Source organism: Eriocheir sinensis, unplaced genomic scaffold (genome assembly GCF_024679095.1).
Source record: "Eriocheir sinensis breed Jianghai 21 unplaced genomic scaffold, ASM2467909v1 Scaffold543, whole genome shotgun sequence".
NCBI lineage: Eukaryota > Metazoa > Arthropoda > Malacostraca > Decapoda > Varunidae > Eriocheir > Eriocheir sinensis.
In genome coordinates, this window is record NW_026111880.1 from 84,912 (window position 1) to 106,319 (window position 21,408).

Here is a 21,408-nt window from a genome sequence, read left to right on the forward strand (position 1 = left end):
TAGTTGTATTTGTTAGTTTTTGTCGGATTTCTACGAAGTTAGCTCTTTTGAAATTGGGCACCTTTATTTTATTTTCAGTCACTGATGACTGAGCTCTGATGTCGACGTGCACTAATTTATGATCATAAGAACCGAGGTGTTCTCCTACCGTGACACTACTGACTAGGTTATCTTGGGTCGTTATAACAAGGTCGAGTATATTATTTTGTCGAGTTGGCTCAGAAGCCATTTGGCTTAGATAATTTTCTTCTAGAAACTCGATCATTCTATGTGACTCGCCTTCTGTACCTGACAGTGTCGGCCAGTCGATATGGGGGAGGTTAAAGTCTCCTAATATCAGTGAGTCGTTGTTATTAAGTGACTGCCTTAAGACGCTGTACATTTCAAGGTCGTCATCGAGTGATTGCCCGGGAGGTCTGTAGGTGACAGATATATTTAAATTGACTTTTGCAATGTTTACTCGCACGCACAAATGTTCAACGTTACTGTTTCCCGGTGTTTTGTCAGTGGGTTGCAAATAGCTTTTGACATAAAGAGAGAGAGAGAGAGAGAGAGAGAGAGAGAGAGAGAGAGAGAGAGAGAGAGAGAGAGAGAGAGAGAGAGAGAGAGAGAGAGAGAGAGAGAGAGAGAGAGAGTCAGCAGGTGGCAGTAAGAGGTGGTGTTAAGTGTGTGTGTGTGTGTGTGTGTGTGTGTGTGTGTGTGTGTGTGTGTGTGTGTATTTGTAGTTCAGTGCTAACAAGAGACAAATCCATCACCAAGGCTCCTGGAGGGCAAGGCGGGACGATCCAGTAGTTAACAAAGCCTCACGCCGCTGAACGCGTCATCTGTGAAAATTCAGAAGAAAAAAACTACCCGAGAAATCGTATTGTTGCAGCAGCTAAATATTTGTAACTGTAAATATTTTGTACGCCTCCCTTCATTGCCAATAATCAATATAAGGGAAATATATTTGTGTGACATGTTATTATTCTTGTAAGATTAATAATACGAAGTTCTTGCTGGGCTTGTGGCAAGAATTTTCGGCCGAGTGGTTCATTGGGTAAGGTGGGCACGATGCGGCCAGTCCCAGCTCACGGCGGCTTCTCGGTGTGATGAGATGTGTGTTGCGGCGCCGGCAGGTTTAAGTGAAGGTGAGGGGATGAATTATGAGGGTTGGTGTGAGTAGAAGGAGCTAGGAGCATGAGGGCGTGGGTGCGGGGTTGGCATGGGCGTAATACTTGTTGCAATCATTCGGCCAGGGATGAGGGAGTGGGTTGTGTGGGTTGGTGTGGGTGGCATGAGGACGTGGGTGCGGGGTTGGAATGGGCGTAATACTGGTAGCAATCATTCGGCCAGGGAAGAGGGAGTGGGTTGTGTGGGTTGGTGTGGGTGGCAGGAGGAGCATGAGGGCGTGGGCGTGGGATGGACGCACTACTCCCAGCAACATTTCGTCACCTGCCTTACGTCCCATCGCCCCAGCGTTACACTCTCAGCCTTTTCTTTGAGCGTCCCCGCCAGTGGTCGGTGTAGCCAAGGCGGAACACGACGAGGAGAAGCCATCCCAGAAGAGGACAACGTTGATGACCTGCACGTTCCTGCTAAAGATTGTTCATTTACATTAAAATGACTCGGCAAAAACAAGTAAAGAAGTCTTGGTGCTGCGGGTGCTTCGGCTGGCTCTTCGCCAGGCGGAAGCGCCGCAGCCCCTCCGAGGAACCTGACGACATCGTCGAGGAAACCGAAAACGCGGGTGCCCAGGCCGATGCAGGGCAACAGGCCCTGGTCTGCCTGAAGAAGGCTGCTCAGCCTCTCGCAGTGGTGGAGGAGGAGATCCCCTCCGACACCTTGCTGGATGCTGATGGGGTGGTGGGGAAGGGCGAAAAGGAGGCCACTGGCAGGAGGCGTCAGACACTCATCATCACAATCCACTTGGTGAAGAGAGAGAAGGTCCACAAGCCAGTGGATGATACAACAGTCGCACAAAAAGACTGCACGCAATTGGAGAACCATGGCAAGAGGGTTCAAACTCTCGTAATTACTCTGCACATGGTCAAGAGAGAAAATAAAGGAGGTATACGATGAGCTCCCTCCGGGCACCAAGGCACGGCTGGGGACGCTCCTTCCAGCAGGAGCAAGGCCGTTACCGGCCCACCGGAAAAGATGCCCCTTATCAGCAGCTTCAAACAGCGGGATGCATCTCAAACACCGGTCAAGAAAATGATCAGGTTCAACTTCCAAAACCTGAACACTTTCGTCAAAATTCGTGAGCTGTACTGTGCCTACGACTACTTCAAATATGGCTTCCCTCACTCCAGCATTCGTCCTGAGCTGAAAAGCTTAAAGGAGAGAGCAGTGGAGCCACAGGAAGAGCCACCAAAGGAAGCAGTAAACAAACTGCCAGAGGCTCAGAAAACAGTAACAGAGGAAGCAACAGATTCAGCAAACAAAATCAATGAGCCACAACATCTCACAGGGATCCTCAAGAAAGGAAAGACGGCCAGCACCGCTCATAAATGTGTGCGCTTTAACTTCCAGAACCTGAACACTTTCGTCAAGGATCGTGAACTGTACTGTGGCTACGACTACTTCAGGTATGGCTTCCTCTCCAGCATTCGTCCTGAGCTGGAAAGGCGAAAGGAGAGAACAGTGAAGCCACAGAAAGGGTCAGCAAAGGACGCGGTAAAGAAACACAACACACGACACCAGCAAATAGTTGGAGCAGCTCGCTGTGCACAAATGAATACCACTACTGAAGGGAAGTCTCCTAAAGGTATCCTGAAGAAAGAAAAGATGCCACGGTCCACCTGTCCAGGACATGTGCGCTTCAACCTTGGTAACCTCCGCGCCCCCGTTAAGGAACGTGAGGTGTACCGTGGCCACGACACCTTCAGATACGCCGCGCCGCTCCAAGTCACTCAGCCTCCCAACTTTACCTCGAGGCCTCACCAGCAGCCCGTTAGATCCGCCTCTAACTCGCTGCGTGACGCACCTCGGCACCTCGAGAGGCCGACACAGCGGAGCAACGAATCCTTCCAGCAAAACAGTGGCTGGTATGCTGCACACAACTACACCAACAGACGCCACTCACAGCACCGCCAGCACAACCCCAGCAGCCACGTCCCGCCAAGATACGAAACAAGGCATTTCTACGAGGGACAGACACATCGGGGCACCAACTCCCGCAGCAGAGGTCGTGCCAAGAGAGGCGCAAAGCCGAGTGGTGGCGAGTTTCTGTGAGCACCGGGCGAGTACACAGCGTCGTGATCAAACTCAAATGTTCAGCGACGTACAGGTGACGTACATTCCGGGTGCATTTCTCAACACCCGCTGAACAGTACCTGTCGCTGACTGGTGATAACAGAGACTGAGGAGTGCCAAGAAGCACCACAATCACACTGAGAGGAACGGCTCGCCAGCTGACTAAAATCACCATGCAGAGGAACGCATCCCATGGAACGGTGCCACTTCTACGGAACAAATTGTTCAAGAGTGTCGCATCTGTGGGGAGTGTTTGGACGCATGTGTGTGCTTACATTTCTTATCTTATATTTCAAATGAAAAAATAGAAAATATTGTCTTACAAAAACCTTAGGTAGGGATAGTGGGGTCGTGTTGCACCTCAGAACAAGAAACGTTATGTAAGGAGTTGTCTGAACGACCAACTGTTTTAAAACTATATTTAAATGAAAGGTATTAGAATGCTCTTGCCAGTATGCTTCAGCTCAGTGTGATGACCTGAGTTTTATTTTGTCTCTCATTCTCTGCGGAATGATTATAGCTTCCAGGTCTGAGACGCGTGCCCAGAGCGTGACGGAGGTGAGATCGGGATGGAGCCACACATTCCGCGTTATTCATTTATCATGGCAAAACTCCCTGGTTCAGTCACGCTTGTTCGCGTGCTATCAACGATTGAGGCAGCTCACAGAAGGTGCAGGAGCCTTAGAACTTTTGCTAAAAATGGTCTTCACATTTATGCCAAGAATCGTGCCAAATCTGTTCTCCGACTTGCCAATAACTCCTTCATCAATAAATCAAAATCAAAATATTGAAATTTTGCTAACAAAATTGTTTCCATTTACCTGAAAATAGCTCCCACAAAACTCTCTTTCTCTCTCTCTCTCTCTCTCTCTCTCTCTCTCTCTCTCTCTCTCTCTCTCTCTCTCTCTCTCTCTCTCTCTCTCATCAAGTGACGATGTCAACACACCAGTCTGGCCGTTCTAATTCTTCACTGACTGGATTTAATCAAAGTCGAACAAAATCAAATGAAAAAATAATAAAAAAAATACGTCCACATGGTACACACTTATGTATCTTCGACCTTTTTATGCATGTAAAACACAGATAAGATTGACGAATTTTACGAGAAGTGGAACCTGGCATCCCACACGCGGCTCTGCTGTGTGATTGGCTGTCAGGCCACGAGAAGGGCGGGGCGGAGGAGAGCTGTGCAAAAATGTGACACTAAAAGGAAGACGCGATCAGACAACGGTGAATTTTACACACACACACACACACACACACACACACAAACACACACAATGGAAGAATAGTAACTGAAACATGGTATAACAAACCCGTAGACCTAAACTCAAAATAAGCATTCCAACTAATAACACTATCAGGAACACTGCCGCTACCACCACTACTAATCACCCACCACTTGAATAACGACCATTAACACAATCATGGCAGGCACTTCAACCACCAGGACTACCATATCCGCCCCCCTCCCCCCTTCTTCCCGGCATCACCAATGCAGAAGAAAAGGAAGAGAATAGGAGGAAAATGATGAAAGCGGAATGCAAAATCGAAGGAAAAGTTTGTGGGCAGGAAAAAGGAGGAGAAGGAGTAATATGGAAATAATATGTATGAGCAGAAGGACGAAGAAGGACGAAGAAAAAAGAAAGGAAAATATATTAGATGAAGTAAAACAAGACTTGCAAAAGGAAACAAAAGATGAACAAGAAAACGGAAGAAGGAAATGGAAGAAAAATGTCAAGGAATTATAACTCAAAGAACGTAGAGGATACAAAAGGAAGTTACGAGGAAGGCGATGGAAGAATTAAAGCAAGGCAGAGTAGGGATAAGGGATAAGAGGCGAAATAAGACTTAGAATATATGAAAAGTAAGAGGATATGAAAAGAAATAGAAAAGTTGGAAGAAAACAATAAAAGGAGGAAAAAATAAACACGAATGGGAAAGAAGAGAAACAAAAGAGAGTATTTAAATGTGTAGAGATTGGGAAGATTAATATTATGAGAATGTAAAAACGCAGGAAAGCAAAACGAGGAAGCAGAAGTAAAAAAAATAATATACAAAAGTGAAATGACAGGAAGGAGGAAGATGAAAGGCAAGAACAATAAAATGAAAAGACAAAAAAGACAAAACAGACGATACAAACAGAAAAGAAGAAGGATAAAAAAAATATACGAATAAGGCTGAAAAAACGAAATAAAAGGAAGGATAAGTAAAAACACGGTTGGGGAGGAGGAGTAAGAGGAAGAGATGAAAGGAAAGAAAACAAAATGGATGACAAAATTTAGATTGAGATAATGAGGAAGTAAAAGAGGGCTTGGAGAATGGCCGCGCGGGAGAAAAGATGTGAGCCAAATTAAGAATGAGAGGGAAGGCAGGAAAAAAAAAGATTAGAAGCAAAATTTGAAGTAAGATAATGAGGTAGCAGAAGAGCGTGACGACTGGAAGGAAGTAGAAGAGGAAGAGGAAGAGGAAGAGGAAGAGGAAGTGATTGAAAGAGGAGGAGAAAGAGGATATTGAGGAGATCAACGTGCGAGACACAAATGAGTAAAGGCAACATAAAAAAAATTAAAGGAATGAAAAAAAAAGATTCAAAGCAAAATTTGGAGTACGATAATGAGAAGGAAGAGCGTGAGGTCTGGAAGAAAGTAGACGAGGAAGAGGAAGTGATTGAAAGAGGAGGAGAAAGAGGAGATTGAGAAGGCAGACGTGCGAGAGGAAAGTAGAAGGAAGTAGAAGAGGAAGAGGAAGAGGAAGTGATTGAAAGATGAGGAGAAAGAGGAGATTGAGATGGAAGGAAAAAAGATATGAGATAAAAAGCAAAGTTGGAGTAGGATAATGAGAAAGAAGAAGAGGCGAGTCAGGAGTAGAAGGAAGTAGAAGAAGAAGAGGAAGTGATTGAACTGAGATTGAGAAGGTTGACGTGGGAGAGAAAAAGTGTTAAAGGAAAATAAAAAAAGAAATGAAAAGGAAGATAAAAAGAACATGATTAAAAGCAAAATTAGGAATAGGATAAAGAAGAAGAAGAAGAGCGTAAGAACTGGAAGGAATAGGAAGAGGAAAAGGAAGAAGGAAAAAGGAGAATCAAAAAAGGAAAATCAATGGGAAACAGTTTAATTTGAGCAGAATGTATTGCAAAGACAGTCAGAAAAAACAAAATAAATGAAAATGAAAAAAAAAGGAAAGAGGAAAAAGGGTAAAAATTGAGAAAAAAAACAATGAATAGAAAAGAGTGGAAGATGAAAAAGGAAAAAAAAAGATGAAAACGTAGAATTAAAACTGGGAGAGAATGATCATAAGCAGGAGTAAATTAGAAGATGGGTGAGCGGAATAAAAGAAGACTAGACAAAAAAAGAAGAGAGAGAGAGAGAGAGAGAGAGAGAGAGAGAGAGAGAGAGAGAGAGAGAGAGAGAGAGAGAGAGAGAGAGAGAGAGAGAGAGAGAGAGAGAGAGAGAGAGAGAGAGAGAGAGAGAGGAGGGGGCTCTCAGCTGTGGTGGTGTGTGTGTGTGTGTGTGTGTGTGTGTGTGTGTGTGTGTGTGTGTGTGTGTGTGTGTGTGTGTGTGTGTGTGTGTGTGTGTGTGTGTGTGTGTGTGTGTGTGTGTGTGTGTATTTGTAGTTCAATGCTAACAAGAGACAAATCCATCACCAAGGCTCCTGGAGGGCAAGGCGGGACGATCCAGTAGTTAACAAAGCCTCACGCCGCTGAACGCGTCATCTGTGAAAATTCAGAAGAAGAAAAAAACTACCCGAGAAATCGTATTGTTGCAGCAGCTAGATATTTGTAACTGTAAATATTTTGTACGCCTCCCTTCATTGCCAATAATCAATATAAGGGAAATATGTTTGTGTGACATGTTATTATTCTTGTAAGATTAATAATACGAAGTTCTTGCTGGGCTTGTGGCAAGAATTTTCGGCCGAGTGGTTCATTGGGTAAGGTGGGCACGATTTTTTTTTTTTTTTTTACAGCAAAGGAGACAGCTCAAGGGCACAAAAAAGTAAACATTAATAAAAAAAAAAAGCCCGCTACTCGCTGCTCCTAAAAATAATCCAAAGAGGTGGCCGAAAGATAAGTCAGTTTCGGGAGGAGAGGTGTCCTGATACCCTCCTCTTGAAAGAGTTCAAGTCGTAGGCAGGAGGAAATACAGATGAAGGAAGATTGTTCCAGAGTTTACCAGCGTGAGGGATGAAAGAGTGAGGATGCTGGTTAACTCTTGCATAAGGGGTTTGGACAGTATAGGGATGAGCATGAGTAGAAAGTCGAGTGCAGCGGGGCCGCGGGAGGGGGGGAGGCTTGCAGTTAGCAAGTTCAGAAGAGCAGTCAGCGTGGAAATATCGATAGAAGATAGAAAGAGAGGCAACATTGCGGCGGAATTTAAGAGGTAGAAGACTATCAGTATGAGGAGGAGAGCTGATGAGACGAAGAGCCTTTGCCTCCACTCTGTCCAGAAGAGCTGTGTGAGTGGAGCCGACCCACACATGAGATGCATACTCCATACGAGGGCGGACAAGGCCCCTGTATATGGACAGCAACTGTGCAGGTGAGAAGAACTGGCGGAGACGGTACAGAACGCCCAGCCTCGAGGAAGCTGATTTAGTAAGAGATGAGATATGAAGTTTCCAGTTGAGATTTTGAGTTAAGGATAGACCGAGGATGTTTAGTGTTGAGGAAGGTGATAGCTGGGTGTTGTCAAGGAATAGGGGATAGTTGTTTGGAAGATTGTGTCGAGTGGATAGGTGGAGAAACTGTGTTTTTGAGGCGTTGAAGGACACCAGGTTCTTCTTGCCCCAATCGGAAATAATAGTAAGGTCTGAGGCTAAGCGTTCTGCAGCCTCCAGCCTTGAGTCGTTAAGTTCCTGAAGGGTGGGTCTTCTATTAAAAGAAGTTGAATAATGCAGAGTGGAATCATCGGCGTAGGAATGGATAGGACAGTTCGTTTTCGAAAGAAGATCATCAATCAACAACAAAAAAGAGTGGGAGATAGGACAGAACCCTGTGGGACACCACTGCAAATAGATTTAAGGGAAGAACAGTGACCGTCTACCACGACATAAATAGAACGGTCAGAAAGGAAACTGAAGATAAAGGTACAGAGAGAAGGACAGAAACCGTAGGAGGGTAGTTTAGAAAGCAAAGATTTGAGCCAGACCCTATCAAAAGCTTTTGATATGTCCAGCGCAATAGCAAAAGTTTCACCGAAACGGCTAAGAGAGGATGACCAAGAGTCAGTTAAGATAGGAGATCACCAGTAGAACGCCCTTGCGGAACCCATACTGGCGATCAGATAGAAGGTCAGAAGTGGAAAGGTGCTTTTGAATCTTACGGTTAAGGATTGATTCAAAAGCTTTAGATAGACAAGAAAGTAAAGCAATAGGACGGTAGTTTGAGGGATTGGAGCGGTCACCCTTCTTAGGTACAGGCTGTGTGAAGGCATACTTCCAGCAAGAAGGAAAGGTAGATGTTGACAGGCAGAGGCGAAAGAGTTTGACCAGGCAGGGTGACAGCACGGAGGCACAGTTTTAAGGACAATAGGAGGCACTCCATCAGGTCCATAAGCCTTCTGAGGATTGAGGCCAGAGAGGGCATAGAAAACATCATTTTGAAGAATCTTTATAACAGGCATAAAGGAGTCAGAGGGGGTATGAGTAGGAATATGCCCAGAATCGTCCAGAGTGGAGTTTTAGAAAAGTTTGAGAGAAGAGTTCAGCCTTAGAGATAGATGAGACGGCAGTGTTGCCGTCAGGACTGAGGAGTGGAGGGAAAGATGAAGAAGTGAAGTTGGAGGAGATGTTTTTGGCTAGATGCCAGAAGTCACGGGAAGAGTTAGAGAAAGCAAGGTTTTGACATTTTCTATTAATGAAAGAATTTTTGGTTAGTCGGAGAATAGATTTGGCACGATTTCGGGCAGAAATGTAAAGTTCATAATTAGCATTAGTTTGAAGGCTCTGGTATCTTTTGTGAGCTACCTCTCTATCATTGACAGCACGAGAACAAGCGTGATTAAACCAAGGCTGTTTAGCGTGCGGAGTAGAGAAAGAACGAGGAATGTATGCCTCCATTCCAGAGATAATCACCTCTGTGATGCGCTGATCACACAAAGAGGCGTCTCTATACTGGAAGCAATAATCATTCCACGGGAAATCGGAAAAGTACATTCTCAGGTCGTCCCACCGAGCTGAAGCAAAATGCCAGAAGCATCGCCTCTTCGGTGGGTCCAGAGGATGTACAGGAGCGATAGGACAGGATGCAGAAATAAGATTGTGATCGGAGGAGCCCAACGGAGAGAACAGTTTGACAGAATAAGCAGAAGGGTTTGAGGTAAGGAAGAGGTCTAGAATGTTGGGCCGATCTCCAAGACGGTCAGGAATACGTGTAGGGTGCTGGACCAACTGCTCTAGGTCGTTGAGGATAGCAAAGTTGTAGGCTTGTTCACCAGAATGGTCAGTGAAAGAGGATGAAAGCCAAAGCTGGTGAGGAACATTGAAATCTCCTAGGATGGAGATTTCAGCGAAGGGAGAGTGGGTCAAGATGTGCTCCACTTTAGAATTCAAATAGTCAAAGAATTTTACATAGTTGGTAGAGTTAGGTGAGAGATAAACATCACAGATGTATTTAGTAATAGAATGACAGTGAAGTCTTAACCAGATGGTGGAAAATTCAGAAGAGTCAAGGTCGTGGGCACGAGAGCACGTGATGTCGTTGCGCACGTAGGCGCAACATCCAGCTTTGGATTGAAATTTAGGATAGAGATAGTAGGAGGGAACAGAGTAGAGATTGCTGTCAGTAGCCTCAGAAACCTGTGTTTCGGTAAGGAAGAGAAGGTGAGGTTTAGAGGAGGAGAGATGATGTTCCACAGAATGAAAATTAGAGCGAAGACCGCGAATGTTGCAGAAATTGAGAAGAAAGAGGTTCGAGGAGTTATCAAGACACCTCTCGGGTCGGCAGCCAGAAGGGGAGTCCTCCCTGGGGGAATTTGTGGTCCCCCCCCCAGGCGGGGACTCCGAGGCATTGCTTAATTGAGCCATTTTGAATTTTGAATTTTGGAAAAAGGTGTATATGTTATGTGAATGTAGTGTGGTGTGGATAGAGAGAGGATCTGTCTTTAGAGAGCATGCTGAACTACTCTCCGGTGTTGGTGAGACAATAGGGAAACGGTTAGTGAGGACATGGGAAGGGTCTTTGGAGGGCTTCAGCTCCCTTCTCACCTCCCATATATACCTCACCGGGAGTGGCTTGCGCCCGTTCGGTAGGTGTCTTCCTACCTACTCCAGCGGCCAGTCCCAGCTCACGGCGGCTTCTCGGTGTGACGAGATGTGTGTTGCGGCGCCGGCAGGTTTAGGTGAAGGTGAGGGGATGAATTATGAGGGTTGGTGTGAGTAGAAGGAGCTAGGAGCATGAGGGCGTGGGTGCGGGGTTGGCATGGGCGTAATACTTGTTGCAATCATTCGGCCAGGGATGAGGGAGTGGGTTGTGTGGGTTGGTGTGGGTGGCAGGAGGAGCATGAGGGCGTGGGTGTGGGATGGGCGCACTACTCCCAGCAACATTTCGTCACCTGCATTACGTCCCATCGCCCCAGCGTTACACTCTCAGCCTTTTCTTTGAGCGTCCCCGCCAGTGGTCGGTGTAGCCAAGGCGGCACACGACGAGGAGAAGCCATCCCAGAAGAGGACAACGTTGATGACCTGCACGTTCCTGCTAAAGATTGTTCATTTACATTAAAATGACTCAGCAAAAACAAGTGAAGAAGTCTTGGTGCTGCGGGTGCTTCGGCTGGCTCTTCGCCAGGCGGAAGCGCCGCAGCCCCTCCGAGGAACCTGACGACATCGTCGAGGAAACCGAAAACGCGGGTGCCCAGGCCGATGCAGGGCAACAGGCCCTGGTCTGCCTGAAGAAGGCTGCTCAGCCTCTCGCAGTGGTGGAGGAGGAGATCCCCTCCGACACCCTGCAGGATGCTGATGGGGTGGTGGGGAAGGGCGAAAAGGAGGCCACTGGCAGGAGGCGTCAGACTCTCATCATCACAATCCACTTGGTGAAGAGAGAGAAGGTCCACAAGCCAGTGGATGATGCAACAGTCGCACAACACGACTGCACGCAAGTGGAGAGCCATGGCAAGAGGGGTCAAACTCTCGTAATTACTCTGCACATGGTCAAGAGAGAAAATAAAGGAGGTATACGATGAGCTCTCTCCGGGCACCAAGGCACGGCTGGGGACGCTCCTTCCAGCAGGAGCAAGGCCGTTACTGGCCCACCGGAAAAGATGCCCTTATCAGCAGCTTCAAACAGCGGGATGCATCTCAAACACCGGTCAAGAAAATTATCAGGTTCAACTTCCAAAACCTGAACACTTTCGTCAAAATTCGTGAGCTGTACTGTGCCTACGACTACTTCAAATATGGCTTCCCTCTCTCCAGCATTTGTCCTGAGCTGAAAAGCCTAAAGGAGAGAGCAGTGGAGCCACAGGAAGAGCCACCAAAGGAAGCAGTAAACAAACTGCCAGAGGCTCAGAAAACAGTTACAGAGGAAGCAACAGATTCAGCCAACAAAATCAATGAGCCACAACACCTCACAGGGATCCTCAAGAAAGGAAAGACGGCCAGCACCGCTCATAAATGTGTGCGCTTTAACTTCCAGAACCTGAACACTTTCGTCAAGGATCGTGAGCTGTACTGTGCCTACGACTACTTCAAGTATGGCTTCCTCTCTCCAGCATTAGTCCTGAGCTGGAAAGCCTAAAGGAGAGAGCAGTGGAGCCACAGGAAGAGCCACCAAAGGAAGTAAACAAACTGCCAGAGGCTCAGAAAACAGTAACAGAGGAAGCAATAGATGCAGACAACAAAATCAATGAGCCACAACATCTCACAGGGATCCTCAAGAAAGGAAAGACGGCCAGCACCGCTCATAAATGTGTGCGCTTTAACTTCCAGAACCTGAACACTTTCGTCAAGGATCGTGAACTGTACTGTGGCTACGACTACTTCAGGTATGGCTTCCCTCTCTCCAGCATTCGTCCTGAGCTGGAAAGGCGAAAGGAAAGAACAGTGAAGCCACAGAAAGGGTCAGCAAAGGACGCGGTAAAGAAACACAACACACGACACCAGCAAACAGTTGGAGCAGCTCGCTGTGCACAAATGAATACCACTACTGAAGGGAAGTCTCCTAAAGGTATCCTGAAGAAAGAAAAGATGTCACGGTCCACCTGTCCAGGACATGTGCGCTTCAACCTTGGTAACCTCCGCGCCCCCGTTAAGGAACGTGAGGTGTACCGTGGCCACGACACCTTCAGATACGCCGCGCCGCTCCAAGTCACTCAGCCTCCCAACTTTACCTCGAGGCCTCACCAGCAGCCCGTTAGATCCGCCTCTAACTCGCTGCGTAGCGCACCTCGGCACCTCGAGAGGCCAACACAGCGGAGCAACGACTCCTTCCAGCAAAACAGTGGCTGGTATGCTGCACACAACTACACCAACAGCCGCCACTCACAGCACCGCCAGCACAACCCCAGCAGCCACGTCCCGCCAAGATACGAAACAAGGCATTTCTACGAGGGACAGACACATCGGGGCACCAACTCCCGCAGCAGAAGTCGTGCCAAGAGAGGCGCAAAGCCGAGTGGTGGCGAGTTTCTGTGAGCACCGGGCGAGTACACAGCGTCGTGATCAAACTCAAATGTTTAGCGACGTACAGGTGACGTACATTCCGGGTGCATTTCTCAACACCCGCTGAACAGTAACTGTCGCTGACTGGTGATAACAGAGACTGAGGAGTGCCAAGAAGCACCACAATCACACTGAGAGGAACGGCTCGCCAGCTGACTAAAATCACCATGCAGAGGAACGCATCCCATGGAACGGTGCCACTTCTACGGAACAAATTGTTCAAGAGTGTCGCATCTGTGGGGAGTGTTTGGACGCATGTGTGTGCTTACATTTCTTATCTTATATTTCAAATGAAAAAATAGAAAATATTGTCTTACAAAAAACCTTAGGCAGGGATAGTGGGGTCGTGTTGCACCTCAGAACAAGAAACGTTATGTAAGGAGTTGTCTCAACGACCACCTGTTTTAAAACTATATTTAAATGAAAGGTATTAGAATGCTCTTGCCTGTATGCTTCAGCTCAGTGTGATGACCTGAGTTTTATTTTGTCTCTCATTCTCTGCGGAATGATTATAGCTTCCAGGTCTGAGACGCGTGCCCAGAGCGTGACGGAGGTGAGATCGGGATGGAGCCACACATTCCGCGTTATTCATTTATCATGTAAAAATTCCCTGGTTCAGTCACGCTTGTTCGCGTGCTATCAACGATTGAGGTAGCTCACAGAAGGTGCAGGAGCCTTAGAACTTTTGCTAATAATGGTCTTCACATTTATGCCAAGAATCGTGCCAAATCTGTTCTCCGACTTGCCAATAACTCCTTCATCAATAGATCAAAATGTCAATCTTTTGCTCACAAATGTGTTTCCATCCCCCTGCAACTCGCTCCCACAAACCTCCCTCTCTCTCTCATCATGATGATGTCAACACACCAGTCTGGCTGTTCTATTTCTTCACTGACAGGATTTAATCAAAGTCGAACAAAATCAAATGAAAGAATAATACAAAAAATACGTCCACATAGTACACACTTATGTATCTTCGACCTTTTTATGTTGAAAAGACAGATGAACTTGACGAATTTTACGGGAAATGGAACATAAGAACATAAGAACATAAGAACGTAAGGAGTCTACAAGAGGCCGGTTGGCCTATACATGGCAGCTCCTGTATACTCAACACCACCTTACCTCACCATCCATGAATTTATCCAACCTCTTCTTGAATGTATCTATGGTATTGGCACCCACAACATGGCTCCCAAGCCTGTTCCATTCGTCCACCACTCTATTGGTGAAGCAATTCTTGCCTATGTCTTTGTTGAATCTGAATTTGTCTAACTTAAAACCATTGCCACGCGTCCTACTTGGCTCTTTTACTATAAAAATCTTATTGACATCCCCTCTATTAAAGCCCTTCATCCATTTGTAGACTTCGATCAAGTCTCCTAGCAACCTTCGCCTTTCTAGAAAGTGAAGATTTAAATGCTTCAGCCTGTCTTCATAAGGCAAGTTTCTCACCCCCTGAATCATCTTTGTCATCCTCCTCTGTACAGATTCTAACATCTTGATATCCATTCTATAGTGGGGGACCAGAACTGAACTGCATAATCGAGCTGAGGTCTAACTAATGCTAAGTAAAGTTTGAGGATGACTTCAGCGCTCCTATTGCCTACGCTCCTTGAGATGAAACCAAGTACTCTGATGGCCCGATTTTTAGCCTGAATGCATTGAGCCCTAGGACGGAGGTCTGCGCTCACTAGGACTCCTAAAGGTGCGGTCACACTAGCTACTGATATCGCTGGATCCAGCGGTACGGCTTGATCGGCCAGCCATTTGCGCTGCACGAGCTAATGATATCGGCTGCTTTGAGCTATCGATACGGACCGTTTTCACTGGCCGTACTGCTGGCGGCAGCGGTAGCCGAATGGAAGGGAATAAGAAACTATCGTTTATTCAGCATACATGCAATCAAAAAATATTCCATTTCTTTTTTGGGGAGGGACTTTAAATGCGTAATATAAAAGCTAAACGACAATACAAGAAAATTTCCAAATGTATTTTTTTTCTTTAATGGAAATATAATATTCATTTCTTATTTGACCTCGGTGACTTTCTAACGGGTCACCTGTACAGCAAGAGCAAGAGCAAGAGCGAACACACTTGCCAGCCATGGTCTTATCCACTTTCGTTTCACTTTTCTTTTCTTCTTTAAGTCCTCACTGGCTACAAAACAAGTGGCAAGAGTAATTGTGGATAGAGCGAATCCAAGAAGTGCTTCCTGCATAGCGGCTAGTGTTGTTATGATATGATCCGCTAGCTAGCTAGCTAGCGGACTTTGCATGTGGTGTGACCAGACTGCGCGTATCGCTGGCAAGCCAGCGAAAACAAAAGCCAGGCTTGCGTTAACAATAAGTATGACCGTAGCTTAAGTCTCTCTCACGCCCGGACCTGTTTAGAGTGTCATTTAAGGAGTAATTGTGTGAGGAGTTATTCCTACCAACACTCAAAATGCTACACTTCCCGACATTGAATTCCATCTGCCACTTCCCCGCCCAATCATATAGTCGGTCAAGCTCATCCTGGAGAACCCTAGCGGCCCTGTCTGATTGGATTACTCTACCGATCTTGGTATCATCTGCGAACTTACTGACATCACTACTAATTCCTGTGTCCAAGTCATTGATGAAAATAATAAAAGGCAGAGGACCCAGCACCGACCCTTGTGGGACGCAACTCGTGACACTGCCCCATCCAAATCCCACACGCGGCTCTGCTGTGTGATTGGCTGTCAGGCCACGAGAAGGGCGGGGCGGAGGAGAGCTGTGCAAAAATGTGACACAGAACGGGAATACGCGATCACACACACACACACACACACACACACACACACACACACACACACACACACACTGGAAGAATAGTCAGTGAAACATGGTACATCAAACCCGCTGATTCAAATTCAAAATAGGCATGCCTACCAACAACATTATAACGAACACCGCTGCTACCACCACTACTAATCACCCACCACTTGGATAACTACCATTAATACCATCATGGCAGGCACTTCAACCGCCAGAACTACCATACAGCCGCCCCCCCACCAGTCCATCACCACCACTACTGCAAAAGAGGAAGAGAATAGGAGGAAAATGATAAAAGGGGAACCCAAATATCGGAGGAAAGTTTTTGAGTAGAAAAAAAGAAGAGAAGGAGAAATATGGAAATAATAAGTATGAGTAAGTGAGAGTTTTGAAGGAATAAGAGGAAGAAAAGAAGGAAAAGTAGAGGAACGGAGAAGAAAAGTAAAGGAAAAAAATATTAGATGAGGTGAAAACAAAATATGCAAACACGAAACAAGAAGATGAACAAGAAAACGGAAGAAGGAAGCGGAAGAAAAAATGTCAAGGAATTAGAACTCAAAGAACGTGAGGATACAAAAAGGAGAGTTAAGAGAAAGGCAATGGAAGAATGAAAGCAAGGCAGAGTAGGGATAAGGGATAAGAGGCGAAATAAGACTTAGAATATATGAAAAAGTAAGAGGATATAAAAAGAAATAGAAAAAGGTTGGAAGAAAACAATAAAAAGGAGAAACTAAACACGGATGGGAAAGAAGAGAAACAAAAGAGAGTATTTAAATGGGTAGAAATTGGGAAGATTAATATTATGAGAATGTAAAACGCAGAAAAGCAAAACGAGGAAGTACTAGTAAAAACAAAAATAACATACAAAATTGAAATAGGAGGAAGGAGGAAGATGAAAGGCAAGAACAATAAAATGGAAAGACAAAAAAGACAAAACAGACGATACAAACAGAAAAGAAGAAGGATAAAAAAATATACGAATAAAGCTGAAAAAACGAAATAAAAGGAAGGATAAGTAAAAACACGGTTGGGGAGGAGGAGTAAGAGGAAGAGATGAAAGGAAAGAAAACAAAATGGATGACAAAATTTAGATTGAGATAATGAGGAACTAAAAGAGGGTTTGGAGAATGGCCGCGCGGGAGAAAAGATGTGAGCCAAATTAAGAATGAGAGGGTAGGCAGGAAAAAAAAAAAAAGATTAGAAGCAAAATTTGGAGTAAGATAATGGGAAGCAGAAGAGCGTGACGACTGGAAGGAAGTAGAAGAGGAAGAGGAAGAGGCAAAGGAAGTGATTGAAAGAGGAGGAGAAAGAGGAGATTGAGAAGATTGACGTGCGAGAAAAAAATGTGTAAAGGCAACATAAAAAAAATGAAAGGGATGAAAAAAAAGATTCAAAGCAAAATTTGGAGTACGATAATGAGAAGGAAGAGCGTGAGGTCTGGAAGAAAGTAGAAGAGGAAGAGGAAGTGATTGAAAGATGAGGAGAAAGAGGAGATTGAGATGGAAGGAAAAAAAGATATGAGATAAAAAGCAAAGTTGGAGTAGGATAATGAGGAAGAAGAAGAGGCGAGTCAGGAGTAGAAGGAAGTAGAAGAGGAAGAGGAAGTGATTGAACTGAGATTGAGAAGGTTGACGTGGGAGAGAAAAAGTGTTAAAGGAAAATAAAAAAAGAAATGAAAAGGAAGATAAAAAGAACATGATTAAAAGCAAAATTAGGAATAGGATAAAGAAGAAGAAGAAGAGCGTAAGAACTGGAAGGAATAGGAAGAGGAAAAGGAAGAAGGAAAACTCCCCTCCGGGTAGTTACATCAGCAAAACTACTTGGAGTCACCCTGGACAACAAGCTCACATGGAAGGAGCACGTCTCCCAGCTCACCAGATCTGCCACCTATAAACTGTACCTGCTGAGGAGACTCAAAACGCTGGGGGCCTCTGAGTGTGCGCTGGCGAGCGTGTACTCCTCGTTCATCCTCCCCAAACTGACATACGCGTCCCCAGCGTGGTCTTCCTCCATCAACATCACGCAGCGCCGCCAACTTGAACGCGTCCAGAAGCGAGCCTGCAAAATCATCCTGGGCCCTCACTACACCAGCTATCAGGACGCCCTCGACTCCCTCCATCTCACCAGCCTACAACACCGTCACGAGACCCTACTACACCGGTTCGCAACCAAGCTTCTCAACCAGCCCAGACACAGACACATCCTCCCACCCGCAGTGAACCGCCCTCAGCACTCAGTGCGACACCACAACATTATTGCCCCGATACGGGCACGGACTGACCGCTATAAGAACAGCGCAGTGCCCGTGATGGTCAAATATATCAACAATGCAAATTAAGAGCAGCACAATTTGTATGTTTTGTAAATATTTTTCATTAGGACTTATTGTTGTTGTTATTATCATTATTATTATTATTATTATGATTACTATTATTATTATCATTATTATTATTATGATTATTATTATTATCTTTACTATGATTATTGCTATTATTGTTATTTCTATTTTCCTTTTTATTTTCGATCATACTACTTTGTTCATTTGTCTCATTCATTTCATTTCATCTTCCATTGATGTATATTTTCAGCTCTAGGGCTGCCTGGTACTTCATGAAATAAACCGTTTATTATTATTATTATTATTATTATTATTATACACACACACACACACACACACACACACACACACACACACACACACACACACACACACACACACACACACACACACACACACACACACACACACACACACACACACACACACACACACACACACACACACACACACACACACACACACACACACACACACACACACACACACACACACACACACACACACACACACACACACACACACACACACACACACACACACACACACACACACACACACACACACACACACACACACATACACACACACACACACACACACACACACACACACACACACACACACACACACACACACACACACACACACAATGGAAGAATATTAAGAGAAACATGGTACAGCAAACCCCTACACTTGGCCCCAAAATAATCATACCTCCCAACAACATTATAACGAACACCGCTGCTACCACCACTACTAATCACACACCAGTTGAATAACTACCATTAACACCTTCATGGCAGTCACTGCAACCGCAAGAACTACCAGACAACCCCCCTCCCTCCCTCACCGGAGCTACCACCACAAATGCAAAAGAGGAGGAAAATAGAAGGAAAATGATGAAAGCGGAATGCAAATTCGAAGGAAAAGTTTGTGAACAGAAGAAAAAAAAGAGAAGGAGAAGTATGGAAATAATAAGTATGAGTAAGTGAGAGTTTTGAAGGAATAAGAGGAAGAAAAGAAGGAAAAGAAGAAGGACGGAGAAAAAAAAAAAGGAAAAAATATTAGATGAAGTAAAAACAAGACTTGCAAAAAGGAAACAAAATGATGAACAAGAAAACAGAACAAGGAAGTGGAAGAAAAAATGTCTAGGAATTATAACTTAAAGAACGTAGAGGATACAATAAGGAAGTTACGAGGAAGGCGATGGAAGAATTAAAGCAAGGCAGAGTAGGGAGAAGGGATAAGAGGCGAGATAAGACTTAGAATATATGAAAAAGTAAGAGGATATGAAAAGAAGAAATAAAAGGTTGGAAGAAAACAATAAAAGGAGGAAAAAATAAACACGAATGGGAAAGAAGAGAAACAAAAGAAATTATTTAAATGTGTAGAAATTGGGAAGATTAATATTATGAGAATGTAAAAACGCAGAAAAGCAAAACGAGGAAGTAGAAGTAAAAAAAAATAATATACAAAAGTGAAGTAGGATCAAGGAGGAAGATGAAAGGCAAGAACAATAAAAACAGAAAGACAAATAAGACAAAACAGACAGAGACGATAAAAGAGAGAGAAGACATAGGGTGAGAAATATACGAATGAGGCTGAAAAACAAAATATAAAGACGGATAAGTAAAAACATGGATGGGGAGGAGGAGTAAGAGGGAGAGATGAAAGAAAAGAATATGGGAGTTAAAGTTTAGTGAGATAATGAGGAACTGAAAGAGGGGTTGGAAAAAAGAAAAGATGTAGACCAAATTAAGAATGAATGGGAAAACAAACAGAAGAAAAAACAAGATTAAAAGGAAAATTTGGAGTAGGACAATGAGGAGGAAGAAGAGCGTGAGGACTGGAAGGAAGTAGACGAGGAAGAGGAAGAGGAAGTGACTGAAAGAGGAGGAAAAAGAGGGGACTGAAAAGAAAGACATGCGAGAGAAAAAGCTTAAAGGCAACATTAAGAAAGAAATGAGATGGAAGAAAAAAAAGATAAGATAGAAAGCAAAATTAGGAAGAGGAAAATGAGGAAGAAGAAGAAGAGAGTGAGGATTAGAAGGAATTAGAAGAGGAAGAGGAATAAGGAAAACGGAGACTCAAAAAAGGGAAGATCAATGGGAAACAGTTTAATGTGAGCAGAATGTTATGCGAAGACCGTCAAAAAAAGCAAAAACAATAAAAATAAGGAGAAAAAGTAATAAAAGAGAAAAAAAAGAAAGGAAAAAAACATTGAATAGAAAAGAGTGGAAGATGAAAAAGGAAAAAAAAGATGAAAACGTAGAATTAAAACTGGGAGAAAATGATCATAAGCAGGAGTAAATTAGAAGATGGGTGAGCGGAATAAAAGCAGACTAGACAAAAAAAGAAGAGAGAGAGAGAGAGAGAGAGAGAGAGAGAGAGAGAGAGAGAGAGAGAGAGAGAGAGAGAGAGAGAGAGAGAGAGAGAGAGAGAGAGAGAGAGAGAGAGAGAGAGAGAGAGAGAGAGAGCACGAGAGAGAGACAGAGAGCAAGTGTCAGCAGGTGGCAGTAAGGTGGTGTGTGTGTGTGTGTGTGTGTGTGTGTGTGTGTGTGTGTGTGTGTGTGTGAATATTTGTAGTTCAATGCTAACAAGAGAAAAATACATCACAAACTCTCCTGGAGCGCAACGCGAGACGATCCAGTAGTTAACAGTTCTCACGCCGCTGAACGCGTCATCTGTGAAAATTCAGAAGAAAAAAACTACCCGAGAAATCGTATTGTAGCATTAGCATCCTCCACTTCTCTTTTTCTTCCACGCCTTCCTTCCCTCGTCTCCACTTCTTACTCCCTCTCTTTACTTCTCTCTCTTCTTTTCCTTTCCTCCACTTCTCTTTTTCCTCCACGCCTCCCTTCCCTTATCTCCTCTTCTCTTCCTTTATTTCCCGCTATTTCTTCCTTTCTTCCACTTCTTCGTCCCTCTCTTTCCTTCTTCCACCGTTCTTTCTCCTATGCCACTTTCGTTCCCTTCCACTTCTAACTCCATTCACGTTATTTTTCTTGCCCCTTCCTGCTCATGCATCTTCAAATACGTTTTATCACCCTTTCTTCCTCTTCCCCGCTTCCTCCTTTCCTTCTCTCTTTCTATCTCCTTTCCTTCTCTTTCTCTCCCTGTTCCTCCTGTTCCTCCTTTTATCTCCCCTACTCTCTCTTCTTCCTTTTTTATCTTTATACTTTGAGAACATGTGAAGAGATTTGTCTGTGGTGTATTATAGAGAAGTAAATAACTCTTGAGTAGAAAGGTCATAACTCAGACTGTCCTAATTTGATGCCTAACACAATGGGTATGATATTCGTTAGTTTTTTTTTTCTCTCTCTCTCTCTCTCTCTCTCTCTCTCTCTCTCTCTCTCTCTCTCTCTCTCTCTCTTG

General features: G+C 44.6%; 1 protein-coding gene across 1 annotated transcript in view; it reads left to right on the forward strand.

Annotated features, from left to right (window-relative positions):
- The first annotated feature begins 733 nt into the window (after nt 1-733).
- The window catches only part of LOC126993016 (uncharacterized), a 46,464-nt gene continuing 25,789 nt past the window's right edge, over nt 734-21,408 (forward strand). The window contains exons 1-2 of the mRNA XM_050851842.1: nt 734-1,118; nt 10,569-11,279. Coding sequence (XP_050707799.1) covers nt 10,956-11,279 — 324 coding nt within the window. The 5' untranslated portion in view covers nt 734-1,118; nt 10,569-10,955. The remainder of the gene's footprint in view (nt 1,119-10,568; nt 11,280-21,408) is intronic.